Source organism: Capra hircus, chromosome 16, assembly GCF_001704415.2.
Source record: "Capra hircus breed San Clemente chromosome 16, ASM170441v1, whole genome shotgun sequence".
NCBI lineage: Eukaryota > Metazoa > Chordata > Mammalia > Artiodactyla > Bovidae > Capra > Capra hircus.
The window spans coordinates 76,100,496-76,124,622 of NC_030823.1; the positions used below are offsets into that span (position 1 = coordinate 76,100,496).

At 39.6% G+C, this 24,127-nt stretch overlaps 1 protein-coding gene across 1 annotated transcript in view; it reads left to right on the plus strand.

Moving 5' to 3' along the window:
- The window catches only part of PTPRC (protein tyrosine phosphatase, receptor type C), a 129,066-nt gene continuing 107,652 nt past the window's right edge, over positions 2,714 to 24,127 (plus strand). Inside the window, exons 1-2 of the mRNA XM_005691063.3 lie at positions 2,714 to 2,792; positions 2,874 to 2,989. Of these exons, the coding sequence (XP_005691120.2) occupies positions 2,917 to 2,989 (73 nt within the window). The 5' untranslated portion in view covers positions 2,714 to 2,792; positions 2,874 to 2,916. The remainder of the gene's footprint in view (positions 2,793 to 2,873; positions 2,990 to 24,127) is intronic.

The following is a 24,127-nucleotide window of genomic DNA, read 5'->3' on the forward strand; positions in this document are numbered from 1 at the left end:
GAGTCTTAACCCCTGAACCACCAGGGAAGTCACCGAGAGCACTTGAACTGTATACTGTTTACCCAGTGCTGTCTTTCTATATGAGGCCCTATTTCTTTATACCTTCCTAGTATCCCTTATCAGAGAAGGCAGTGGCACCCCACTCCAGTACTCTTGCCTGGAAAATCCCATGGACGGAGGAGCTTGGTAGGCTGCAGTCCATGGAGTCACAAAGAGTTGGACACGACTGAGCGACTTCACCTTCACTTTTCACTTTCATGCATTGGAGAAGGAAATGGCAACCCACTCCAGCATTCTTGCCTGGAGAATCCCAGGGACGACAGAGCCTGGTGGGCTGCCATCTATGGGGTCACACAGAGTCGGACATGACTGAAGCGACTTAGCAGCCGCAGTATCCCTTATACATTTTGCTACCTCAAAGTCTACGGTTTCTTGTTGACACCAAACTCAGTTTTAACATTTTAAAATAAAAACACCACCCGGTTCATTTGCTGCTGATTAACTTCAGTGTTCCTTGGATGGACTTGCTCTGTCCACTCGCCTGAAATGAAATTAAGTCTCCTGATTTCTTGCTATTCCTTCAAAGTTATAACCTGCAAAGCCCTTTTAAAAATGTCTCTTAAAGGCTTCTAATCCCCTCTCTTCAGCTCAGTCAAAGTATATTGTCTTAACTCCCTTTTTAAAAAATGGCATGTCACACAGCTTTTCCCTGGCTTTTAGTTTACCGAATATCCTACCCTAAGAGTGAGCTAACAGAACACAGATATTTGCTTAAAGATACAGCTAATCCCCAGATAGATTTCCATTGCAAATGTGTTTTGAGAAACACGTTGAGGTGAGAAGAACTAAAATTCGTGACCTCTGACATAGATCAATGCTTTTCTTTAGGCCTAACTCCTAAACAATAGTGTTGACGAGCACGGACGCTTAATTAAAACACATGTTTGTAAAAAGAGAATAGTATCATCTGTATGCCATCAGGTTCTATCTTTCTGAGATTAAGAATTAGAAAAGTACAAAGTATAAAAGATTGGAGAAGGAGATGAGAAGCATGAAAAAAAAAATTGTAAAGCAAATAAGGAAAGTTGAGGTTGGGTTCAAAACGTAGCTTGCTTATGTCCCAGCTATGAGACTTCAGACAAATCACCTAACCTCTCTGAACTTTACAGATAAGATGAAGAATTATGTATCTCTTTATCTCCAAGTTTGTTGTACAAATTGCATTATATGATTAAAGGGCTAAGCATTTTCCTGGATGTGGTAAGAGTACAGTAGTGTTAGCTACTATAACAACCATCATTTAAAATCATAATAATGAAAAGAATCTCATTAAAATGTTACTTAGTGTTCAGAAATTAAGGGGTGGAATTATTTTCATTTGTACCAAGTTGTGGGGGGGGCATGTGTGCTAATTGGGTTCTGTAGTTCCTAGCAGCTAAAGAAAGAGAAAAACAGATAAGTATGCAGACATCAAAAGGTTTATACATGTCAACACAGGAATCCTGCCCTAGCACTTCCTAGCCAGATCATTGCAAGGGGTCTGTCTCCAAGTCCCTTCCACCTGATCTGTAGTTCAGAGCACGATGCCTTGCCTATGCGTGCAGTAGGGGTTTTATTAATGCATGCCTGCAGGTTCTGTGATGAGACCAGCTCACTCCACTGTATTGCTGACTTCTTAAAAAATGTTCGTTATTTATTGGTTTATTTGACTTTGCCGGGTCCTCGTTGCGGCACATGGGTTCTTTGGTTGCAGAGTGCAGGATGTTTTAATTGCAGCACGTGGGGTCTAGTTCCCTGACCAGGGATTGAACACGGGCCCCCTGTGTTGGGAGTTCAAAGTCTTAGCCACTGGACCACCAGGGCAGTCCTGTACTGCTGATGTCATAGAGGCTTCCTTCTCGTACGCGTTTTCCTAATTAATCGACTTACTGAGAACACCATCAAAATCACAAAGGATGTTGTGTATTTATTTGCAGCCATTTAATCAGAAAGGTCGAGACAGTATGGCTGAGGGGGAATAAAAGGTTAACTTTTGTAAAAAAAATAGCTCTTGATTGAATGTCTCTTCTTTCCCTCATCGGCAACACCAAGAATATCTCAGGTCACAGAGGCACCCCTTTATTGAAGCTTGGTTTACTGCAGGAGAGGTGAGTTTCTGATTCCATTCCCAGCCCTGCAAGAATATCTGTGAAAGATTTGGGGCAAGCCTATTAAGCTTTCTGAAAGTGCTTTGCAGAGAAAGTGGCTGGATACTCGAACTGTCGTATTGCTGAGTTCTGAATGCCCTAATGGTACAAGATTCTGGTTGTCGAAAATAACTAGAGAGGTAGTTGCTTTTTCATTCATTTGGTCATTTTAAGACAAATACAGTTGTTTTTTCTTCATTAATTCAATTAGCATATCATCTTGCCAGTCCTCATTTTTGTTATACCTATGCTGACTGTTTTATCATTGTTTAGGTAAGAATGTAATGGATTTTGGGGGGTGGGGCATGTCATTTTCTAGTTATCGTGAATACTGCATGGGAGTATTTAGATATGAAAAATGCATCTTTCTTGAGGGAAAATCTATTGAGAGGCCTAGTAACTCAGTCTAATTACTTGAATTAAGGAAGTAAGAGGCCTTGGCAGTGACTTTGAACAACTTTCTTGACTTCCTGCAAAGAAGACCCTTTGCAGCCTTTTTGGAGAAGTTAGTAAAACCGAATCTGACATCACTGCCTCTCAGCAAGTGGTTTGTTCTCAGGGCAGCAGGAGGAAATCGCCCCTGTCTGATAAGACACCAGTTGAAGAGTACGCATTCACTTCTTTCCTTCTTGATTCGGCCTTACAGAGAAACATTGGTTCGGAGATAACCATTATTTTGCCTTTCAGAAGGACGCATGCTGTCTCTCGGGAGTTTGGCTGATTTCCAGATATGACCATGTATCTGTGGCTTAAACTTCTGGCCTTTGGCTTTGCCTTCCTGGACACCGCAGTGTTTGTCGCAGGTAAGCACAAGGAAATTCATATTTCCTTAGTTATTTGTGTGTGTGTGTGTGTGTGTGTGTGTGTAAGGACATTGGTTTGAAATAGACATATAAGCAAGCGAAGTGTTGGTGACTGGAGATGAGGAAGCCCTCTGTAAAACGGTCAAGGTCATTGTCCCTCAGAGAGACATGGCTCCCTGGGGGACGGAATACATTGTTTCTGTTTAAAAGGCGTACATGTTTGGCCCCGAAATCACGATTCCAAAGGCAAACATTGTCTCTCTGTGTCTTGGTTTACAAACTGTTCAAGGACATTACAACAGCAGTGTTGAAAGTCTGAAGATATCTGAATGACCAAAAAACTAAATTTTGGTCTTTTTAACAAAAACTGCATTTGTAAAAATCATAATATGGCTTTGTTTGCACACAAACACTCCTTTTTTTTTTCAGACTGGGGGTTTGCTTCCTCAAATTTTGATTATGGCCAAAATATTTTATTGAATACTTAAGTGTATGGTACTTAAAAAAATAAAAAGCAAATTTGGATATGGCATTAAAGAGTACCTTTTTGCAAAATTTTTATCACAAAATGTATTCTAAATCAAGGTTTTTGTTCCTTACAATCCTTTGAATGATTATTTCCTCTGAATACTCTTGCGGGGCCACCGCCCTTCCTGGGTGCTGGGTAAATCTTACAGCCTTGACGAGATAAAAATACTTAAACTCTTAAGAGTCATGTAAATGAGGCATTCTATAGGAAAATGTAACTGACTGGAGCTCCTGCATCTGTTCAGCTTTAAGATCTTTGCACACTTCTGGCCCACTTAGTGGGCATTTCTCGAACGGTTGCAGTGTGGGTCATGAGTGCATTTTGGTTGATATTTAGTATGACTTCTTATGGTGGAGGATCGAAAAGCTTTTTTAAAAAATTATTATTGAAAGGATATTTGAAATGATATTTTTGCAGATTACAAAATAAGTTAAAAAAATGGGAAACATATTTTAAAAAGAATCTTGCTTATTGTAATTCACTTTGAAATGCCTTTTAAAAAAATTTGCACCACTCTCCTTTTCTCTAAAAGGCAGGACAGAAGTTTTCTTCTGAACATGCTACACTGTTAATTTACATTCTATGAAACTAAAGATAGTAGAAAGTACTGTGTATATATATATATTTTTTTAACTGCAAAAATGGATTAAATATTTTTTATGTAGGTATAGCATTTTGTCTTAGTACAGAAAATGTTTATTAAGTTACCATTCCTATGAAGCTGGTTATTACAATTGAAGTATTATAAAGAATAATAATTTTTATAAGGTAATACATGTATTATCATGTCAGAGTAAATTTCCATTAAAATTTTCCCTCAGAAACTGTTGCACAACTTTCTAAATGAGACATTTTATAGGCCATAGAGCAAACTACCATAAAAATTTCAACTTTGCCTATTAAGGCTTTTTACTCTAAGAAACATCTTTGAGTTTATATTCAACATAAGAGTATAAAATGATGTAGAAACCTTTAAAGCAATTTTGCTGAATAGTTTGTACCATAGATAAATGAATAGGTGTACAAAGATTTATTTTGAGAGACCAAGTTTAACCTGAACTGCTCAGAGAAACACTAAGGGCAAACATTTTCTAGTCTTCCTGTAACATATACTCATTTTTTTGGGAAAAAAATATAGATACAGTTATCTAGGTGGGCAAATCTTGTTTATCATACTTTGAAGTCCCAAGAGAGATTTCGTGATTCACTGCATAATTTGGGAACTTATTAGTTCTTTTAATGATATATTTTCTTTTATTAGCAAGCTGTGAGCTGGAGTGTATGTTTTATTTGAAGGTGTTAAATTGAGTTTAATGTTTATAAGAAATATTAGACATCAAATTTATATTGTGTATTCTAAACACATAAAGAAATAGAGCCAAATGGAGAGAGACATCAATGGATAAATTGATGCACAACTTGGATATGTTATTTAATCTCTAAAATGCAAATGTTGGCAAAGTTCAACTTTCCCAGAGCAGTCACAATGCTGGGCTGAGTTTTACATAACAGTCAGTAATCTCTTTGCTCTGTGCCTCTTTGTTGAGATAACAGGAAACCAACATTTTGTTTAAATTTTCTAAATAATTCACGGGGAGAGCGCTGGTTTCAAGAATGCAGGTAGAGACGAATGATCTCTGGGTTGAACTAAGTATGGCCAGGTTACAGCTTTGTACTGTCACAGCTATGAATGCAGGAATTATGTTGAGTTATGAGTCAAAACAATTAAGAGTTGTTTCCTGGACATAGTTTTTCATTTTTCCATCGACAGAAAATAAATAGCTTATGTTACAAATGCGTACTTTGCCTTGCACACTTGCGGGAGTTCAGTCTAACTGTTATTGGAATTGGATCGGCAATCCTATTAAGGTCTAAATACAATGTAGAGTTTTGGGGGTGTGGGGATGAAGACGTACTGAGTTTTTGGAAAGTATTTTTCCTAATACACATCTGCCTGGGATCCTTCTTGTTGCTAGGGTTTGAAACGAGTTTGGTGAGGGGAAGGTAAGGTGAGGTTAGGGGTCTGCTTCTGTTTCCACCCTTGCTTCACGAGACGGAGCACAGGGTCAGCGCACTCAGTACTGAGCTAGGTCCTTGCTGTGTTCTGGGCTACATGGTGTCCTTTTGCCAGTGATGGTTAACCTCTGTAAGAATACAGATGCTTCTACATGTCCATACACACACATGAACAGGCTAGTTATACGTGTGTGGGCTCTATATGCAGTATGTGCCAGTTATTTCATCACACATACAAACATATATATGAGTATATAGTGGTTTCTCATCTATCTACTGATTCTCCATATTTGTCTGCTTTTAACACTGTGGTTCTACAGGCCTCAATCTTCGGCCAGTTTTATTCTCATTGAGTGGACTCCGGGAGTTGGTGATGGACAGGGAGGCCTGGTGTGCTGCGATTCATGGGGTCACAAAGAGTCGGACACGACTGAGTGACTGAACTGAACTGAAACTCAGAGTTCCTTATCATCACCTGCTCTGTACTAATGGTCCTTATTCTCTGTCTCCAGATTCACCCCTTACACGGGTGAACCTACCTCCTTGACTAAATGGAATCTTGTTCCATTGCCTTGGGTTTTTGCAAAAGAGAAAGTCTGAAATATGTATATTTAAATGGTCCCCAAGTCCTATCAGTTTACTTTATAAAGATGTCTAAAATCTTTCCCCTCTTCTTCGCCATTGCCACCCCTTTCATTGGTGTCGTTATCACTTTTCACACTCATGTTGTAACGATCTCATCGTCTGTCCATTTCTTTCACACCCTACAGCTTTAAAAATATAAAATGAAAGAGAGAAACACCCTCGGACAGCTCACCGCCTTGGTTTGCATTCTAAACTCACTGCCGGGGCACTCCTCAGGGAGACAGGAGCTGGGCAGGGATATTTTTTCCTTTTAAGATGAACTAAAATAGAACAAGCAGGAGGCAGTTTCAACACCCTGCTTCTCCACACTTGCTTCAGACCTTTAAGGTACTGTGCAAATCCTATTTCCCCTCTAAAGTTCTCTGTCATCACTCTTGCCGCCAAATATCTCCACCATGATTCCATGCATTTCATCACCCTTCCTTGTATAAAAAAATGAAACAGTGATTCACATATGTTTCAATTTTTTGCTCTTAGCATTCAGTTCAGTTCAGTTCAGTCGCTCAGTCGCCAGGCCTCCCTGTCCATCACCAGCTCCCGGAGTTCACTCAGACTCACGTCCATCGAGTTGGTGATGCCATCCAGCCATCTCATCCTTTGTCGTCCCCTTCTCCTCTTGACCCCAATCCCTCTCAGCATCAGAGTCTTTTCCACTGAGTCAACTCTTCACACGAGGTGGCCAAAGTACTAGAGTTTCAGCTTTAGCATCATTCTTTCCAAAGAACACCCAGGGCTGATCTCCTTTAGAATGGACTGGATCTCCTTGCGGTCCAAGGGACTCTCAAGAGTCTTCTCCAACACCACAGTTCAAAAGCATCAATTCTTCGGCGCTCAGCCTTCTTCACAGTCCAGCTCTCACATCCATACATGACCACAGGAAACTCCAGTACTTTGGCTCTTGGCATTCCTATTTACCAATCAGAGCATGCTTCCCAGTGTAACTTACATGAAAGCAGGAACCATCTTTTTGGTGCTTGATTTCTTCCCAGGTGCTGAAAAAGTAATGGGCATCTTCTTTTTGGGGGGGTGCATACCTGCAGATTATAACAGTAGAGAAATGAGGCGGGGGTGGGGGGGGGATGAGAAAAAAGTAAAGACAGAAAGAGGAGAAATATAAGATGAAAAAACTAGACAGAGGCCAAGTGGAAGGATGGAGGCTGTTTGATAAAACGAACAATTTTATCAAGATTAGATAAAATCATTTTAGATCTAAATCTTTACAGACATTGCCTCCCCCTACCCCCATTTCCTTCTTTCATATCATTTTACTTTTTATTTGGAAAGAGCCTCTGATTTCTTAAAAATTTAATGTTCAAGAATATTGTTCCTAAATTTTTCTTGACTTGCTCTTTTGGACATTCTTGTTAGAGCCATTTTGTTTGATGGATCAGTTTTGTTCTTCAAATCCAGATGTCCCTGGGGCAAAAAGTAAGGACTAGGAAGGGAGGGACTCGGGTGGCAGGGGTACACGGCACCTGGGGTCTTGTCCAGCCTTTCCACAGACCCGCGTGGGCGGGGCCTAGAGCACTGGGGCTGTTTCCAAGGGTGGATGGAAGACAGCCCACCTTGTCAGCCTTACCGCCTGTGCACAGCAAGCCTGGAGGAGTCAGAGCGTCACTACTTCCTGGATAATGTGACACTGAATTTCGGTCTGAGCAGGTGAAGAGCAGAGATTTGTAGTCAGGTTGATCAAATTTGTTACTGAAAGTCTAGTGTGAACATTGCAAGGTTTTGTTTTCAGACCCTGTGTGTGTAAGGCAATGGTGCAGAGAAAGAAATTCGTCTTCAGGGCAGTTCCCTGGTTGTTTTCAGTCGTCTTCTATGTTTATGAGAATTGTTAGGAGAGAAAAGAATGGAATTTAACTTAACCTCAGTTCAAACTTAATTTTAATCTTGTCTAGTTTTTTTCATTATAAGGCACCCAACCACATCAAAGCTGCCTAACACTACAGAATTAATGCTGTGACGTTTACAAGCATAAAGATATTAGTAGTAGTCTTATAAGCAATGAGGAGTTACTATATAGCACAGGGTACTATATTCAATATCTTGTAATAACCTATAATGGAAAATTATCTGAAAAAATCACTGAATCGCTTTGCTGTGCACCTGAAACTAAAACAATATTATAAATCAACTGTACTTCCATTAAAAAAAAACAAAGATAGTAGTCTTATGGAAGGATAAAGAAAAAAATACGGCAGGTTATTCATTTAAAAATACCATGTGGTATCTATTTTTACATACTTCTGAAACACATGGAAGTAAATATTATAGAAATTATTAGTTTTTTTTTTAACACAGCTACTGCTACTGCTACTGCTAAGTCGCTTCAGTCATGTCTGACCCTGTGCCACCCCAGAGATGGCAGCCCACCAGGCACCGCCATCCCTGGGATTCTCCAGGCAAGATCACTGGAGTGGGTTGCCATTTCCTTAACCCAACTGATATTTAGATTAGAAACTATTTAATTATTTCCTAAAATCTTTACTATGCATCCCTTTAACCTCTAAATATATACATCAATATGTTCCTTAAATTTTAGTCTCTCTAGAGCTTGGCGAATGGCTCTTGTAAGCAGAATATTATATGTTCAGATATAACAATGGAAACAAGGAAAATAAAGAAACGGAAAGCTTCCTACTCTCTCAGCTACATGAGCAAACAGAAGGTCAGTAGTTGGTGAAGCCCTCAAGAACTGTTCACGTCCCATCACTGTACCTCCCGCTGATTCATTTTTGAAAAGATAATCAGGGAGATTATCAATGCTTTTATTAGGTTCTTTACTGATGGCCCAGACTGAAGCAAACATTAGCATCTTTTATGGTGCATAGTTATACAGTGTTGAAAACTAAACATTCGTTTCCTGTTAAAAATGAGAGACACGGATCTGAAGTGAAAAAAATTTGCCTTACTAAAACTTCAGTTTCTCCTGTAAGCGTATCGCAGGTGTGATAAAGTTGTAACTGCGTGTCGTCGTGGTATCTAAATGAAAACAATTGTCATTCATATATTTAAAAATTTACTTTCAAACAAAATGTGATTGACTGGGGGAAATTCATCAACCCCCTGAAAAAGTGATCTTCTGGAGCAGAGCCTAAGGGCTGAGGGCACCTCAATGTCCTGCTCATTTCCTAGTGTTGGGAAATGAGCAGGTGGCCAAGTGCACTTAGCAAAAATCCCTGATGGATAAGAAGAATCTCTGTGTTGTTCATTAAAAAAAATGTCCCTACAGTCATGAAAAGGGATTAGAGACACATGTATAAGCGATGGTGTTAAGAGATGTTATCAAAGGGGCAATATCAAGGGAATGAAGTGCGGTCAGTGTATTTTAAAGATGTCTACTTGAAGGGAAAAAACCCAATCCTTCATTTACTGATAAAAGAGACATATTAAGCATCATAGAAAGTGAGTCAGGACCCATTCTAAGTTGGAGAAGACCATGGCAGGTGGAATGAGAAATACACTGAAAATCAAATTCTATGAATTGTATCATCTGGGTCCAATCATTTTCCACTTCTGATCCAGTTTACTCATCTGTAAACTGTCATTGGCATGAAAAGTGATAATCTTGTCAAAATGCTTTGAAAACGATGAGACCCTCTGCAAAGTTGAAAATTCCATTTATAATCCCATGCAGTCAGCAACAGCTCTTCTCCATTGAACAATGGGTCCAAGTCACACTTCTTCCTTGGAGAGTCTGAGAAGATGAAGTTGGAGTCTGTGAGGCAGAGGAATAAACCCTTAGGAATCTTTGAATGTTTAAAATTCCGTATCCCCTGTTGTAGAGGTTTGCAAACTCCTCTGGATTCTCCTTCTTGATTTATAGATCCATCCTGCATCACAGCTCTGCTCCAGAGTCTTATTTCTTACTGTAACCATAGTCTGGAACCTTGCTTTCCCTCAGATCCCACTAGGACTGTCTTTGTAAAAGGCAAAACTCACCTTCGCTCATGGCTTCTTCAGAGCCTCCCAGAGGGGTGGAGAACATAGCGATCCTATGATTTTGATCTCAGGAGTGTTTTGACTCCACATTTATGAATACAAACATTAAATTAGAATATACCAACATTTTTGAGTTTTCCTTGAAAACAGATTTCACACAAAAAATCTCCCTCCATTAAGCCAATTTAATTCTGTGAGTATTTTTTATATAACTTAATTGAATCATTACCAGTGTTTCCATTTTTATTTTACTAAACTAAAGTTCAACAGCATCAGGTTTCATGTAGCTTTTACAATTGTTATCAAATTCATGAATTGATTTTTATTCACATCATATTTACTGATTATAGTTTATGCCTGTGGGAATTTTTCCTTTATGGCTATTGTTTTTCTTTTTTTTTCTTTCTAAGTGTAATTTTTCTGGTCAAGCAATATACGTGCTTAGTTGCTCAGTTGTATCTGACTCTTTGCAACCCCACAGACTATAGCCCACCAGGTTCCCCGTCCATGGGATTCTCCAGGCAAGAATACTGGAGTAGGTTGCCATGCACTCCTCCAGGGGATCTTCCCAACCCAGGGATAGAACCAAAGTCTTCTGCATTGCAAGAGGATTCTTTACCATCTGAGCCACCAGGGAGGCCCTATTATTTTTCCAAGTGTGATTTTTCCTGTCGAGCAGTACAGATCTAAATTCCCCAAAAAGGCTTTAATTTTTCTATGTAGCCAGAAACAACATTTCCTGTGTGCAGTTTTAGACACTGTTGATTTCTTTCTTTTTTTTTTCACATTTCAAAGTCACATAAAATGTAATTTATGTGATATAATTTTTCATTTTTGTCAAATTTTAGATTGGGCAGTACTAGCCATCATCAGATCTGTTTTGTGTTGATACCTCTATTTGTAACACCCATTTTGTGATTGAGAGCTCTTTTACCAAGCTTCCTTTGAGATTGGGAGTTTTTGTTATTTCTCAGGTAGCCAATGGAAACTTTAGAAACACTGATTGGACTGTTGTACAGTCTAGCATTATTATATGTTAATTCTCATTTGTTTGTGCCAACTTCTTAGTAACTGGTGGAGCAAAAGATAAATAGAACAATCAACAGAAGTTAAAAATGTTCTCGAGGAAAAAAAAAATGTTCTCGAGACACCATGGCAAGTGAAGTAAAAGAATGAAGTGTCTAATTGGCTTCCCTGGTGGCTCAGATGGTAAAGTATCTGCCTGTAATGTGGGCGACCAGGGATCGATCCCTGAGTCTAGAAGATCCCCTGAAGAAGGAACTGGAAACCCACTGGAGTATTCTTGCCTGGAGAATCCCACGGACAGAGGAGCCTGGCAGGCTACAGTCCACGGGCTCACAAAGTCTTGGACATGCCTGAGCGACTAACACACGAGCACCCTCCTCTGTTCTCTGTGCGTTTAGGAGAAATGAAACCAGGTAGCACAGCACACACGGTTCTTGGGGAATCCCTCTAGATTTCTCCAGCTGCATCTGGAGCCACTTTGTGACATGCACTGAATACTCTTGTCACTTCCATGTTCCCAAAATACAGTGTTTTCCTGCCTGCAAGCTGTTGCAACTCTCCTCCACTGCGCTTTCTTCCCTCCATAATGTTTTTAAATTGGGCAAAGTATAATTGCTCTTCAAAATTTAGTTCAAAGGTCACCTCCTCCGGGCAGCCCTCCTGGACTTCCCTGGTCTTCTGCGCCTTTCACACTTGGGTAGGACCTCTTCTGAGCCGGAGGTCTGTTTCTCTGGCTGTTTCTCACCGCTGCTGGTGAGCTCCAGTAGGTTTTCAGCAGGTCTCTACTCATTTACCAGAGTTGAGTGGTCCAGCCCGACTCTGTCCTTGGAAAGTACTTAACTCATAGAAAAGAGTTGGATTGCCGTTTTGTTGTTGTTCCATAAGAGAATTATTCATAGAAAAACTTCTATGTGATAGAAAATTTCAAGAAATAGATCAAAGAAAAAAAGTTCTTAAACTCCTTGCTAGCGTTTTTTCTCTCTTTCCTGCTGTCCCTGTCTTTCAGTCACATGCTGTGTATAAAACTGCATATCCCATTTTTTTCCACAGATGAACCACGATTATTCTAGACACCTTGAGAAATGCAGAAATCAATACATAAGGAAATAAAAACCAGTTACCAATACCCATCACCTACACACTTTGAGTATTTCATTGTACCAGACTAGTGAACCCTATTTATTTACTCATGTATTAATTAATCAATATTCTGTGAGTGTTTCCCCTGTACTGTGAGTTGGGAATACCGTGCTCCATGGCTTTCCTTGTGTAGTCTGGGATCTCCATGTGGCACTGCAGCTTAGGGAGAAGGTTTTACATCTTCCAGAGTCTTTTCTCTTTTTTGGTTCCACCTTGTGGCATTCGGGATCTTGCTTCCTGGGCTGGGGATTGGACCCAAGCCACCTTCAGTGGGAGCCTGCAGTCTTACCCACTGGACACCAAGGAAGTCCCTGAATCTTCCAAATTCTTCATAAGCTATCTCCTTAAAGGAATAGTTCAGCTCGTAACAGATAATTATTTGTGTTCTCAATCTTTTACAGATGATAAATTATTCCTTTAAAATCTACAGATAGTACATTATTTAAATAAAAATTCTATTCTTGCCAGGCTACATTTAGGACCCATTCCAACCAGGTTTCTTCAGCAGGCTTTTGGTTATGGAAGTTTTGGGGCTGCCACTGAGTTGTATAGATTATTATTAGATATTTAATCAATCAAGGTGATAGACGTATGGAGGAGCTAGCCAATGGTATCAATTTGTTTTGGTTTATGATTTAAACTGAAAATAAAATATTTACTTGGAGAGGAAGTTTAGACATACACACACTCACACACACACACACACAAATCCTCCACTGTTTTTGGTGATCTTTCACAGTAATTTTCTAAGGTCACCCCCTCATAAAGAGTGGGAGTTGGGGGGGTAAGCGTTGTGATTTCTTTTTTCAAATTTTTATTATTTTTTTTTTTTAGCCATGCCATGTGGCATGTGGGAATCTTATTTCCCTGACCAGGTATTGAATCTGTGCCCCCTGCATTGAGAGCATGGAGTCTTCCCACTGGACCGCCAGGGAAATCCAGGGTTGTGATTTCAGACTGAGGCTATCTGATTCTAGGTTTATTTTTCCATCCTTCCTAATGGTCAGCTTAAAGAGCAGGGACACTTGCGCATGGCTGCCTGGTGATGGGCACCTCACACCAAGACTGAGGAGGTAGTGCTTAGAGGTTATTTGGGTGAGATACACATTAATCCACATCCACCTGATTTAGCTCCATGAGTGAGCCATTGTACCCTGAGCCACTTCCGTGTCTTTAGCGAGATCTAAGACTATCTCTCATGAAAAGCAAAAAGACATCTTTGATTAATTGGTCCTAGCTATGAATACTGATGCCATGTTAATAATGCGAGACTGGTGTATGACCCTTGTCTTGGAACGGTGGTTGACAAAAGCGTAGCACCAATTCTGACTGGAGCTGAGTGACAGAATGGAAATACTGGATTTTCCCCATACCTAATTTGGTTTTGATATTGTATAAAGTGAAAGCTATTGAATAATTTACAGAAGTATCTAGAATTTTTTTTTTTTTTTTTGCTTTTGAAGTTTGAAGCAAGGGAAGTAACTTGACCTTTGCTAGACGCTTTCATCATGGAAAACATATGAGGTTCTCGTCTCATTCCAGGAAGTGTAGACATCAGATTATCTTTTCGTGGTCATCCCAGAGGCATAGCAAATGAATCAGGTGGAGCATTCTTGCAGTTTGCTACTCCAGGAATAAGTTGATGATAACTTAAAGGAAAGTAAAGAAAAAAATATATCTATTGTTTGGTTGCCTTGATGAATGTGGGCTGCCCATCAGATAATTCAGGCCAAATATTGTACTCTGGCTTCTCAGACTTTGGTTTCTTAACCCCTTTTGGGTTACTAAACCAAGACTTTAACTTTTCCCTAATAAACCCTGTCTCTCTGCTTTTCGGTGGTCCATGGTTTTATTTTCTTAATTTGCTTATTGATTCTTCAGGTGTGATCAAGATCTATACTCATGAAAAAAGCATAAAGACAGTGGAAGACACCAGTTCAGAGTTTTGACTGTGAGAGGAAGTGATGCTATGAGGGAGGTAGATGAGGACAAGAAAAGGGTGGGGAAGTTGACAGAAGAAATTTAAGGAGATAATACTAGATATTATCAATACAAGCTAGACATTATCAATACATGCTAGACATTATCAATACAAGCTAGACATTATCAATACATGCTAGACATTATCAATACATGCTTAAAAATTTATGAGTTCTCAAACCCCCTCTCCTTGTCACCACTTGTATTTCATTCTTTTACCCTTCTGCCAAGTTTATAGGGGCAATTCCCCCGCCCCCATATTCCTTTCTTTTCATATTTACTTTTCTGGTTCACTAGTAAATTTCATCTTTACTAGTAACTAGCAGTGAAACTTCATCTTTGAAAGCCGCTTATATTTGCCCATATGCATTGCCATTGCCACCTTTTTCCCTGTTGATTTTGAAGAACTCCTTGAATATTGCAGATAGATAAACCTGCTTATTACTAGTTAAAAAAGAGATGATACTAAAAATGTTGGATTCAGGCAAGTTCTACTTTTAAAGTGCTGAAGAAATTAACCTTTGCCATCTTGCCTAGACTTCATTCTGAGCTTTCCAACTACGAAACATGAGGAAAATTACCTCTTAAATTCTCAGCTTCATTATCTGTGCAATGGGAATCATGGCAGCCTTTCTTAAATGAGACAATTTACTCATTGATTTAATTGTTTTTAGAGTCCCTACTATGTGCCAGAAAAGTGCTGACATAGAGGTAAACACACCAGGAATAAAAATAGTGGTAAATAGTGGTAAATACAACTTTCTTGAAGCCTCCATCTTAGCAAGAAAGATAACAGAAAACCAAATACATAACTGAGAACATGCGGATATTGATGAGTGTTGGGAAGTGAAGCAGTGTAATATGACCCCCATCAGGCGGGCATGAAAGGACCTTCAGACAGAGTGATCAAGGAAGGCTTCTTTGAGGAAGTGTCATCAAGCTCCTTGTCAGCCGCCAAGAATATAAAGATTCATGTGAAGAGCAACTGGCAGGTGCAAAGACCCTTTGGAAAAAGCAAACAATGGATGGGCTCACGGCCCAGAAAGGAGGTGAGAGGCTTTCCGTGTGGCAGGTACAGATGGAGTACTGAGGTGTGCTGAAGAGGGGGAGAGCAGCAGGCGGGGTAGGCTCCCGGCACCTCCTGGGGTGGGGAAAGAGTGTGGACTCACCCTAAGTGCAATGAGAAGAAGCCATTTGGAATTTTCCCACAGAGCATGACCTAGCCTCTTTTCTCTCTTCAGAAACTATCCTGGTGCTGTGGGGAGAGCAGGCTGGAGAGGAGACAAGTCTGGGGACTAGTTAGCACCGGGCGAGATGGCAGAAGGGAGAATCTGGGCTGAGTGTTGATGGTAACAGAAAGGAGAGGTTTGCACAGGGTCTGGAGAAGTTGCGATGTGGAAAGGAAGTAAGACGTCGTGCAGAATGACTCATTATTCTCCCCATGAGCAGTGAAGATGGGAAACATCCCAGGAGGAGGCAGACAATCCAGGGTCTATTTTGTCCATGCTTGAATTCTCATTAGACATCCATCTAGAGATGTGGAGAAGTCAGCTGGAGTTACATTAAACGTGGGGGTCTCCCTGTTTAATGGGATTGACATATGTGCCCTGTTGGTCCTCTGTGACTAATGAGAACCTACCGTATATCATGGGGAGCTCTGCCACAGCTCTGCGGTGGCCTAAATGGGAAGGGAATTCAGGAAAGAGGAGACACGGATGTGGGGGCTTCCCTGGTGGCGCAGATGGTAAAGAATCTGCCTGCAATGCAGAAGGCCCAGGTTTGGTCCCTGAGCTGGGAAGAGCCCTTGGAGAAGGGAGTGACCCCCACTCCAGTATTGTTGTCTGGAGAATTCCATGGACAGAGGAGCCTGGTGGGCTGCAGTCCATGGGGTCACAAAGAATTGGACATGACTAACACACACACATACACACACACGTGTATATATGTATATACATGTATATGTATCTATTATAATAAAGCATACATATATATATCTGATTCACTTTGCTGTATCACAGAAACTAACAAATACTACAAAGCAGCTATACTCCAATAATTTTTTTTTCTTTTAAGACTAAGGGGCTCATTAGGTCTTGATCGGAGGCATAACTTTGGGATTCACTGTGTGCATACGAATTCAGAGCTGAGGGGCTGACTCTGAGACACCGGAAAGAATGTTCAGGTGGAGAAGGACCGGGGACTCGAAGCTGAGGCCTGGTGCACCGTGTTTGAAGGGTTGGCAGGAGGGTTTAAAAGAAGAATGTGAGAAGGGGTAGCTAGTGGGAAAATGGAGAATGTTTTGCTTCGGATGCTGAAAAAAAGAAGTGATGATTGTGAAAGGCTTAACATGTTTGCTGGCATGTAATAAGAATCCAGTAAATCCCATTAGAAATCCCAATTCATGATGCCTCTTGAAAGGTTATTGATCAGAGATTATGAATTTACTAATTATTGTCAAATATCCCCATTTGACTTGAATATTATCACAAAAATAAATGTGAATGAAGTTGTAATAATATTTAGAAGCATGGTATATTTAATATCACATATATGTGTTATATGTGATATATTAAATATCAAATATCTCACATATCATATGTATAGCTTGCTGGCTTAGCTATTAAAAAAGAAAGGTACAATAGTTTTTAAATAAAAACTATGTAAAATGTATTGAGAACTTAATAAATTAGGAATTTAACTCAAAAAACAATGCTCTGTTGAGTCTATTGTGGGGACCTTGTTTTGATGCTTACTGATAAAAAAATCTTTTAAATACTATTTAAGGCAATACTTGGACAGGCTGTGGTGGGTTGTTGGGAGTGAATTTGTTACATTAAAGGCTTCTTTCTTTTTTTGAAATATAGTTTATTTATATTATTGTGTTAGTTTCAGGTGTACAGTAAAGTGACCCAGTTACATATATATTTTATTTTCCACTACAGATTATTATAAGATATTGCATGTTATTCCCTGAGTTATACCATAAATCCTTGTTGCTTATCTATTTTGTGCATAGTAGTGTGTATCTGTGAATCCTATGATTTATCCTTCCTTCTTCCCTTTCCTTTTGGTAAGCATAAGTATGTTTTCTATGTCTACGAGTCTATTTCTGTTTTGTACATAGATTCATTTGCATTATTTTTTTATATTCCACATAGAGGTGACATCATATAGCATTTGTCTTCCTCTGTAAGAGGCTTATTTCCAACTCAAATTGTAAATCTTTCATTTCCTTGAGAAAAGTGAAAACAGTTGGTGATACCATAGTCTTGTACCAGGTGGAACTAACAGCCTTGATAACTCTGAAGCATACACATGAGGATTTGTCCTTTCGAGACCACACACAAATCAAATCTTAATTTCAGGCTTAGAGGTTTTCTTACAGGTAAATCTTTAGAGGAGCTTATTTTTGGACTCACTGGTAGTTAACTAGCAAGAAAAGCAGTGCTGACCAAATACGACTCTCAACATTTTATAAACGCGATCTCCTGTAACAGGTACACAGCCATTATCAAGTCCGGTTCATATTGTGCTTGTTCATTTGTTTCCCAATATTTATCGTAAAAGCTACTGGCTGTCCTGTGCTAAGAGGGAATAGGTAGACTCCCCCTTGGCTGTTGTTCTGGTTTTAAGTACAAAGCCTGAGAAGGAAGGAGCCCAGGGCCCCTCCCGTGTCCCCGGCGCGGCAGGATGAGCTGCCTGCGCCACGCTGCTCTTTGATGTCCCTTTCTACACTTTGTGTATTCAGAATCCTGCAGACTATCAAATCAGTGCTCCGACAATCCTCAGTCTCTAGTCTTAATAGAGGACAGTGGAATTATTAATAAGATTAAACCCAAAGTGCAAGTAATAGAGAGATTATCACATTTAGTTTTGTGGGATGGTGTCTCACTTAAGTTGAAAGACAGGCACGTCGAATGTTTGGGTCATTTACTGTGATCCCAATAATGAAATCATACCAAAAAGGCTCAGCACAGGAGATGGTTGTAGGGCCTTCTCTTCTGGCCCTGCTGTATCTTTGTTCAGGTATAAAGCATAGTTTAGGCACAGCTGCTTCATCACACATGCATGCAAGGTTGGGGTTGGGGGAGAGGGAATGAGAGGAGGACCAAAGTACTGTAAGCAGTCTCTTCCTACAGGGGCATAGATGATCATGCTTGTGACTTTTGCATCAGTCAATCAGAAAGCCTAGCTGCTGTAAGTGGAGAAGGCAGTGGCACCCACTCCAGTGCTCCTGCCTGGGAAATCCTATGGACGGAGGAGCCTGGTGGGCTGCAGTCCGTGGGGTCTCTAGCAGTCGGACACAACTGAGCGACTCCACTTTCACTTTTCACTGTCCTGCATTGGAGAAGGGAATGGCAACCCACTCCAGTGTTCTTTCCTGGAGAATCCCAGGGACGGGGGAGCCTGGTGGGCTGCCGTCTCTGGGGTTGCACAGAGTCGGCCACCACTGAAGAGACTGAGCAGCAGCAGCAGCAGCTGCTGTAAGACCATCCACTTGTGTGTAAGGAGTAGGGTGAGAAAGCCTGGAACAACCAAGTAATCCATTTTCAGAGGTATTAGCTCAGTGATGGAGCAAGTATGACTTTATTTGCCCATTTTTTTTAAGGATAAAAGTTTGAATGAAGGGAATGACTTTCCATCTAAATAAAAGAGAACTCGAAACAGCTTTCCATGTGAGCAGCTGTGATGCTGGTTTGCTCGCTGGTGACTTGAGAACAAATGGAGCCCGCAAGTCTACAGATTTGAGAGAGGGAGGTTCTTATACAGAGAGGAAGACCATTTTCAGGGTGACTTACAATGCAAACTCACCAAAGCCTTTGCAATACAAGAGGATCCCTGTTCTCAGAATAGAAGGCGATGCTACATTGAGGGCCTCTAGAAGGTGCTGATGAAAGAACCACAGGGGATGGCCAGTGCAGGGTCAGAGACAAGTAGAACCTCAGCGTTCTGGACGTGGAACAAGTCAGATAGAGTATGAGCAGAACTTCAAAGCTGAGGGAATAAGAATCACAAAAGCACCTTTAGTTGTCAAATGTAAAATTTGTGCCAGCTTTGTCACATTCTATTTTTCAGGAGTGCTGTAAAACTAAAGATATTGTCTATTAACATCAATTTAACTTTACATGTTTTCCCCATCTAGCTTAATCAATTTGCAAAACAAAAAAAGTGCATTAGGCTCAAGGAATCCAAAATGACTTTTGTGATCCTCAACAGAATGCCTTCTCTTAAACTAAATGTCAAAATGTACTTTCTAAGTATGGGGTGGTTACAGAGAATGAACCAGAAAGCACTTCATAAAGTGCAGTGAAATGAAGTCATAGAAGGAATTCTTTAAGAATTTGGAAAGCCGTGAGGGAGTACGAAGTTCTGTTATTACTGTAATCATTAGCTCTCTTTTGGTTTTTCACTTTATGAATCGGAACAAAAGTTGAAATCTTGATTTAAAAAATAAAAAATGTTCTCATATTAATCTATAAATTGAATGGAAATATGGAATATTCAGCCACTGTCAGTGTGTACACCTGTTTTGTGATCAAACTATTCTATAAATATCTGTATTTGCTAAAGACCAATGGACTAAAGAAAAGAAAAAAAAATCAGTGCAACCCACAAAGCCTTGGTTTTGTGGAATATTTGCTCTGATATCTGTTTTGTCAGTTTTTGAAAGAAAATTCTTATCATGGATCTACATTTTTTTTTTTTTTGCTAAAAGAGTAATCTCTATATTTTAAACTGAAGTGTTTTATAATGTTATTTCTGAAAAAGAAATCCTGTGTCTTTTAATTCACGCTTTATTCCATTCCACATTGAATGTAGAAAATATTGTTACAATTCTTTTAAAACTAAAGCTTAATTCATTTAAAAATCTAATTTGGCTTTCCTTGTCCATGAATTTTATCAGAAGCAACACTTAAGGCTATCAGATACCATAGCCCGCCTTTCTTTCTAGGCTTCCATTTTATGGGCTGAACATCTGGATTTGATGGGCAGGAAAATATTTCCTTCCGCTGACTTTTTAAATAATCATTTCTTACAGATGCACATGCCTCATGTCTGTTAATAAAATGGACATGACTTTCATATCTACTGTTTTAACACATAGTGAATTATGGAATTTTCAATGACTTCTTTAAAACTAAATACCCTTTAAAATTCCTTATAAAAACAATATTAAGAGCCACTCTAAAAAATATTAGGATCACAGATGTTTTCCTTTAGAGTGTTAATTGATTTAAGATTCATCAAAATGTTGTTAAAACATCCAGAGGTCAACAATAATGATAGCACATGGATCAGATTAAAATTCTTTTTGTACAAAAAAAGAGAGAGAGAAATGGTAGCTCATTTAATTCTGATTAAAAAATTAACTAGTGGGAAAATTAACAGCAGTCTGACATCTAAAAATGCCATTTGCCCTTTTTTTAATAAAGAAAGAGGATTTAAAATTAGGACTTAAAAGTTACATGGTAACCCTCCCCCACCAAAAAATTTTATGTATACAGGTAACAGGTAATAGTTTGGTTTTTAGTGAACAGAGGAGAACTATACATTTTTTAAAAATCCTTTGTCCTCTTTTACAATTGTAGCAATTAACCTACTGAGTGTTTTAGTCTTCAGAACAGAGCACATAACAAGCAGCATTAATCCCACTTTGGCTCTAAATGCATGAGTATGAGAATTCAAGTACTGATTAACTTTTCTTATCTATATTATCAAAGTTACTGATAATTAAGATCAGTGAAGGTTTTGGGGGACTTTTATCTCGGGAAATATATCATGGATTTTATCTGTCAAGCAAATTCCATTAACTGGGTAGCAACATCTTGCTGAGTACATGACTGATTTTCTTGTGTTTTCCTAGTATTTATATTGCATGTTTATGGTCAAAGTAAGTTAATATGTACATAGGATAGGAAAGGACCAGAAACACTTGTTTTCCTACTAAAATCATAGACACTGAGGATGCCTTTACTCCTTTCACTTTATTTTTAGATTACATATTTGAATCGTATTGCACGCTATGCTCTTCACTATTTACTGAGAGTCAAGTATTTGTTAGGCGCTGTTTTGTTTAAATTAGCAGCAATATTTTCTGCTTCTTTTGGGGTTAGGATTCCCAGAGATGTTTAGAGAGAAAGAGGAAGGGAATTTGGAGACAATTATAATGTAAGGCATCATTGTTTATGTAATGATAGAATTTTAGAGTAAAGAAATCCTAAAAAGGACTTTAGAAATCATCTATTTAGCTCATCCACTTTACGAGTGAAAAAGACTGAAACTCAAGATCGTTTAAGACTTGCCCTGTGTTATATGCTCTAAAATGAGGAACCCCAGTCCAGAAATGCTCTTGTACACCCTGAGGTTCATAGTGATTTGCCTGACAGAATGAAATGAATATGAGATTAGACATTCAGGGACACGCTTTGAACCTTGACCCTGTCACCAGTTTCTGTTGCTTCAACTCTCTCAGACTCTTCTGGGTGGTGTTGAGTCAGTCACTTGATGTCCTCGGAGCTCAGTTCCCTAAAGTGAAATGAACGCAGTCTGAGTGTGGTGGGCGTTTTGGGCTGGATAATTGGGCTGTCTTGCGCATTGTACCACGTTCAGCAGCACCCCTGGTCTTTACAAATTAGACATCATAGCCTCCTTTGCCCCCTTCTCCCCTCCACCACGGTCAGTACCACCCAAAAAGTCTTTAGGCATTGCCAGTGGTCTGAGAGCAAAATCTCAGACCCTCATCACCTTCCTTGGGAACTAGTGGTTTAGCTGAAATCACTTCTTTAGGACTTTCCCAGCAGTAACGTTGTGCAATTTGGGAAGGACGTAACTCTTGGATGCTTCCAGGAAGGACATACAGAGCATTGTTCACCAGGAAGTTGGATGGGTTCCTGTTTAAAGTGACCAAAGGGGACACTGATTTTTTTTGTTGTTGTTTAGAAACTTAAAAGATCAGAAATATCCACAAATTTGAGAATTTTACTATAGCCGCAAGACAGTAAATAGTAAAAAGGTTTAAGAAGGCTCAACAGAACAATATAAAAACATCTCCCTTGTAAGGGCATCATTTTTTTCTTTTTTCCATGTAAGAATTATCTGTGTATTTACCAGTTGTCCCAAAGGCAAAACAGCAATTCGGCCCCTATTTCACTGATGAGTAGAGACCCACTTCTAATCATAGGGGGCCACAAGGCATGTTCCTCTCTAAGAGCAGTTCAACTGTCTCAGGCAGTTGTCTCTGATAAGATGTTCTAGAACCAACCTTAAGTGTTTCCTGGTGAAAAGGGTCACAGATGTGTTTGCATTGTTTACACAGGGATGAAAGAGATACCCACCATCCTCAGGTTTTAAACTAGAAGATACTGTTGCTTTCCTTCCTCTCTCTTTTTCGTCCTCAATATTTCCACCCCCTCCCACCCCCCATTGAATCCAGCACCTGCCAGGAGAATAGGAGAGGCTAATTCAGAACAAGGTGTGCTCGGGAGCTACCAAAGGGATCTCAGAAACTTGTCTAGCTAATGATGCAGCTCGGCTGGGCGCCGCGAGTTTAGGCTGTTGTTCACGCATTGCTGCGAGCTCCCCAAACAAGTGTACTGACTTAAGGTTTTATAGGAAATACGCGTCGTGGAGTTGGTGGGGGGCCTGGAACCCAAGGAACATTTAGTTGCTATAAAGTCGGAGCTGAGAACTTAAACAGGTTGGTTATGCTCTGCCAGATGGAGATAAAAATTGAGGCAGCCACATCCTGTGACTCGAAACTGAAAGCGGACACAGGCAGCCTTCTAGCAGGGAGCCGTAGCAAAGTGCACTAGAGAAGGAGATTCAGTTAGAGAGGAAAGCCAGTTTTGTTTCAACTAGAAGATGTGTTTCTTGGGTTTATGGAACATTTAAAATACAGCATAGCATGGAATTAAGACCATTTTACACCAGTAGGTGTAAATAGTAAATAATAGTATAAAAGTACAATATTTACATGTATATGAATATTTAAACTTAAGACTTTGATTTCCTACAGTAAAGAAAAGTTTGGGCTGATATTAAAAAAAAACACATTTGGTTATTACAGCAGAGAAAGTTACCTGTGTCTTTTCTCTAATCAGTGTTGATAATGAACTGTTTCAGAAAATTAAGTTTTTCCAAGTTTACTAATAGAGAAAAGAAGCTTTTCTGATCCTGAATACTCGCCAATATGGTACTTTAATATTTTTTTTTTCATTAAAGAAATTCAAATTTTGTAACTAATTCCATTTTGTGTATTTATTGAAATCAAACAGTGAAGACTTTATTTCTCCCCAAGCTAAGGTAGAGAATGTCAAGAATAAACAATGTTTCTCTCTAAATAAAGATAGATTCATTAGGGATATTTGCCTATAATCTCAAACATATCTGAATGAAGTAGACTGAGTTTTGTGGATAAAAATCAATTGTCATTAAAAATAAATAAACAGTGTTTTCATTTTTATCTCTCTTGCTTCTTCCGGGTTTCTGAATGAGTCCGGAAGCAGAAGTGGCAAAGCACTGTGAGAAAACTTTGGCTCAGTTTTTTTCAATCTCCGCCCAGATGGAGATACCAGAAGTCTGAGAGGAAAGTCCATTCTTGCTAAACATGCATTTCAGGGTTGCATCTCCACCGCGGCGCTTGGGCACCCTCAGTTCAGTTCAGTCACTCAGTCATGTCCAACTCTTTGCAACCCCATGGACTGCAGCACACCAGGCCTCCCTGTCCATCACCAACTCCCAGAGTCCACCCAAACCCATGTCCATCCAGTTGGTGATGCCATCCAACCATCTCATCCTCTGTCTTCCCCTTCTCCTCCTGCCTTCAATCTTTCCCAGCATCAGGGTCTTTTCCAATG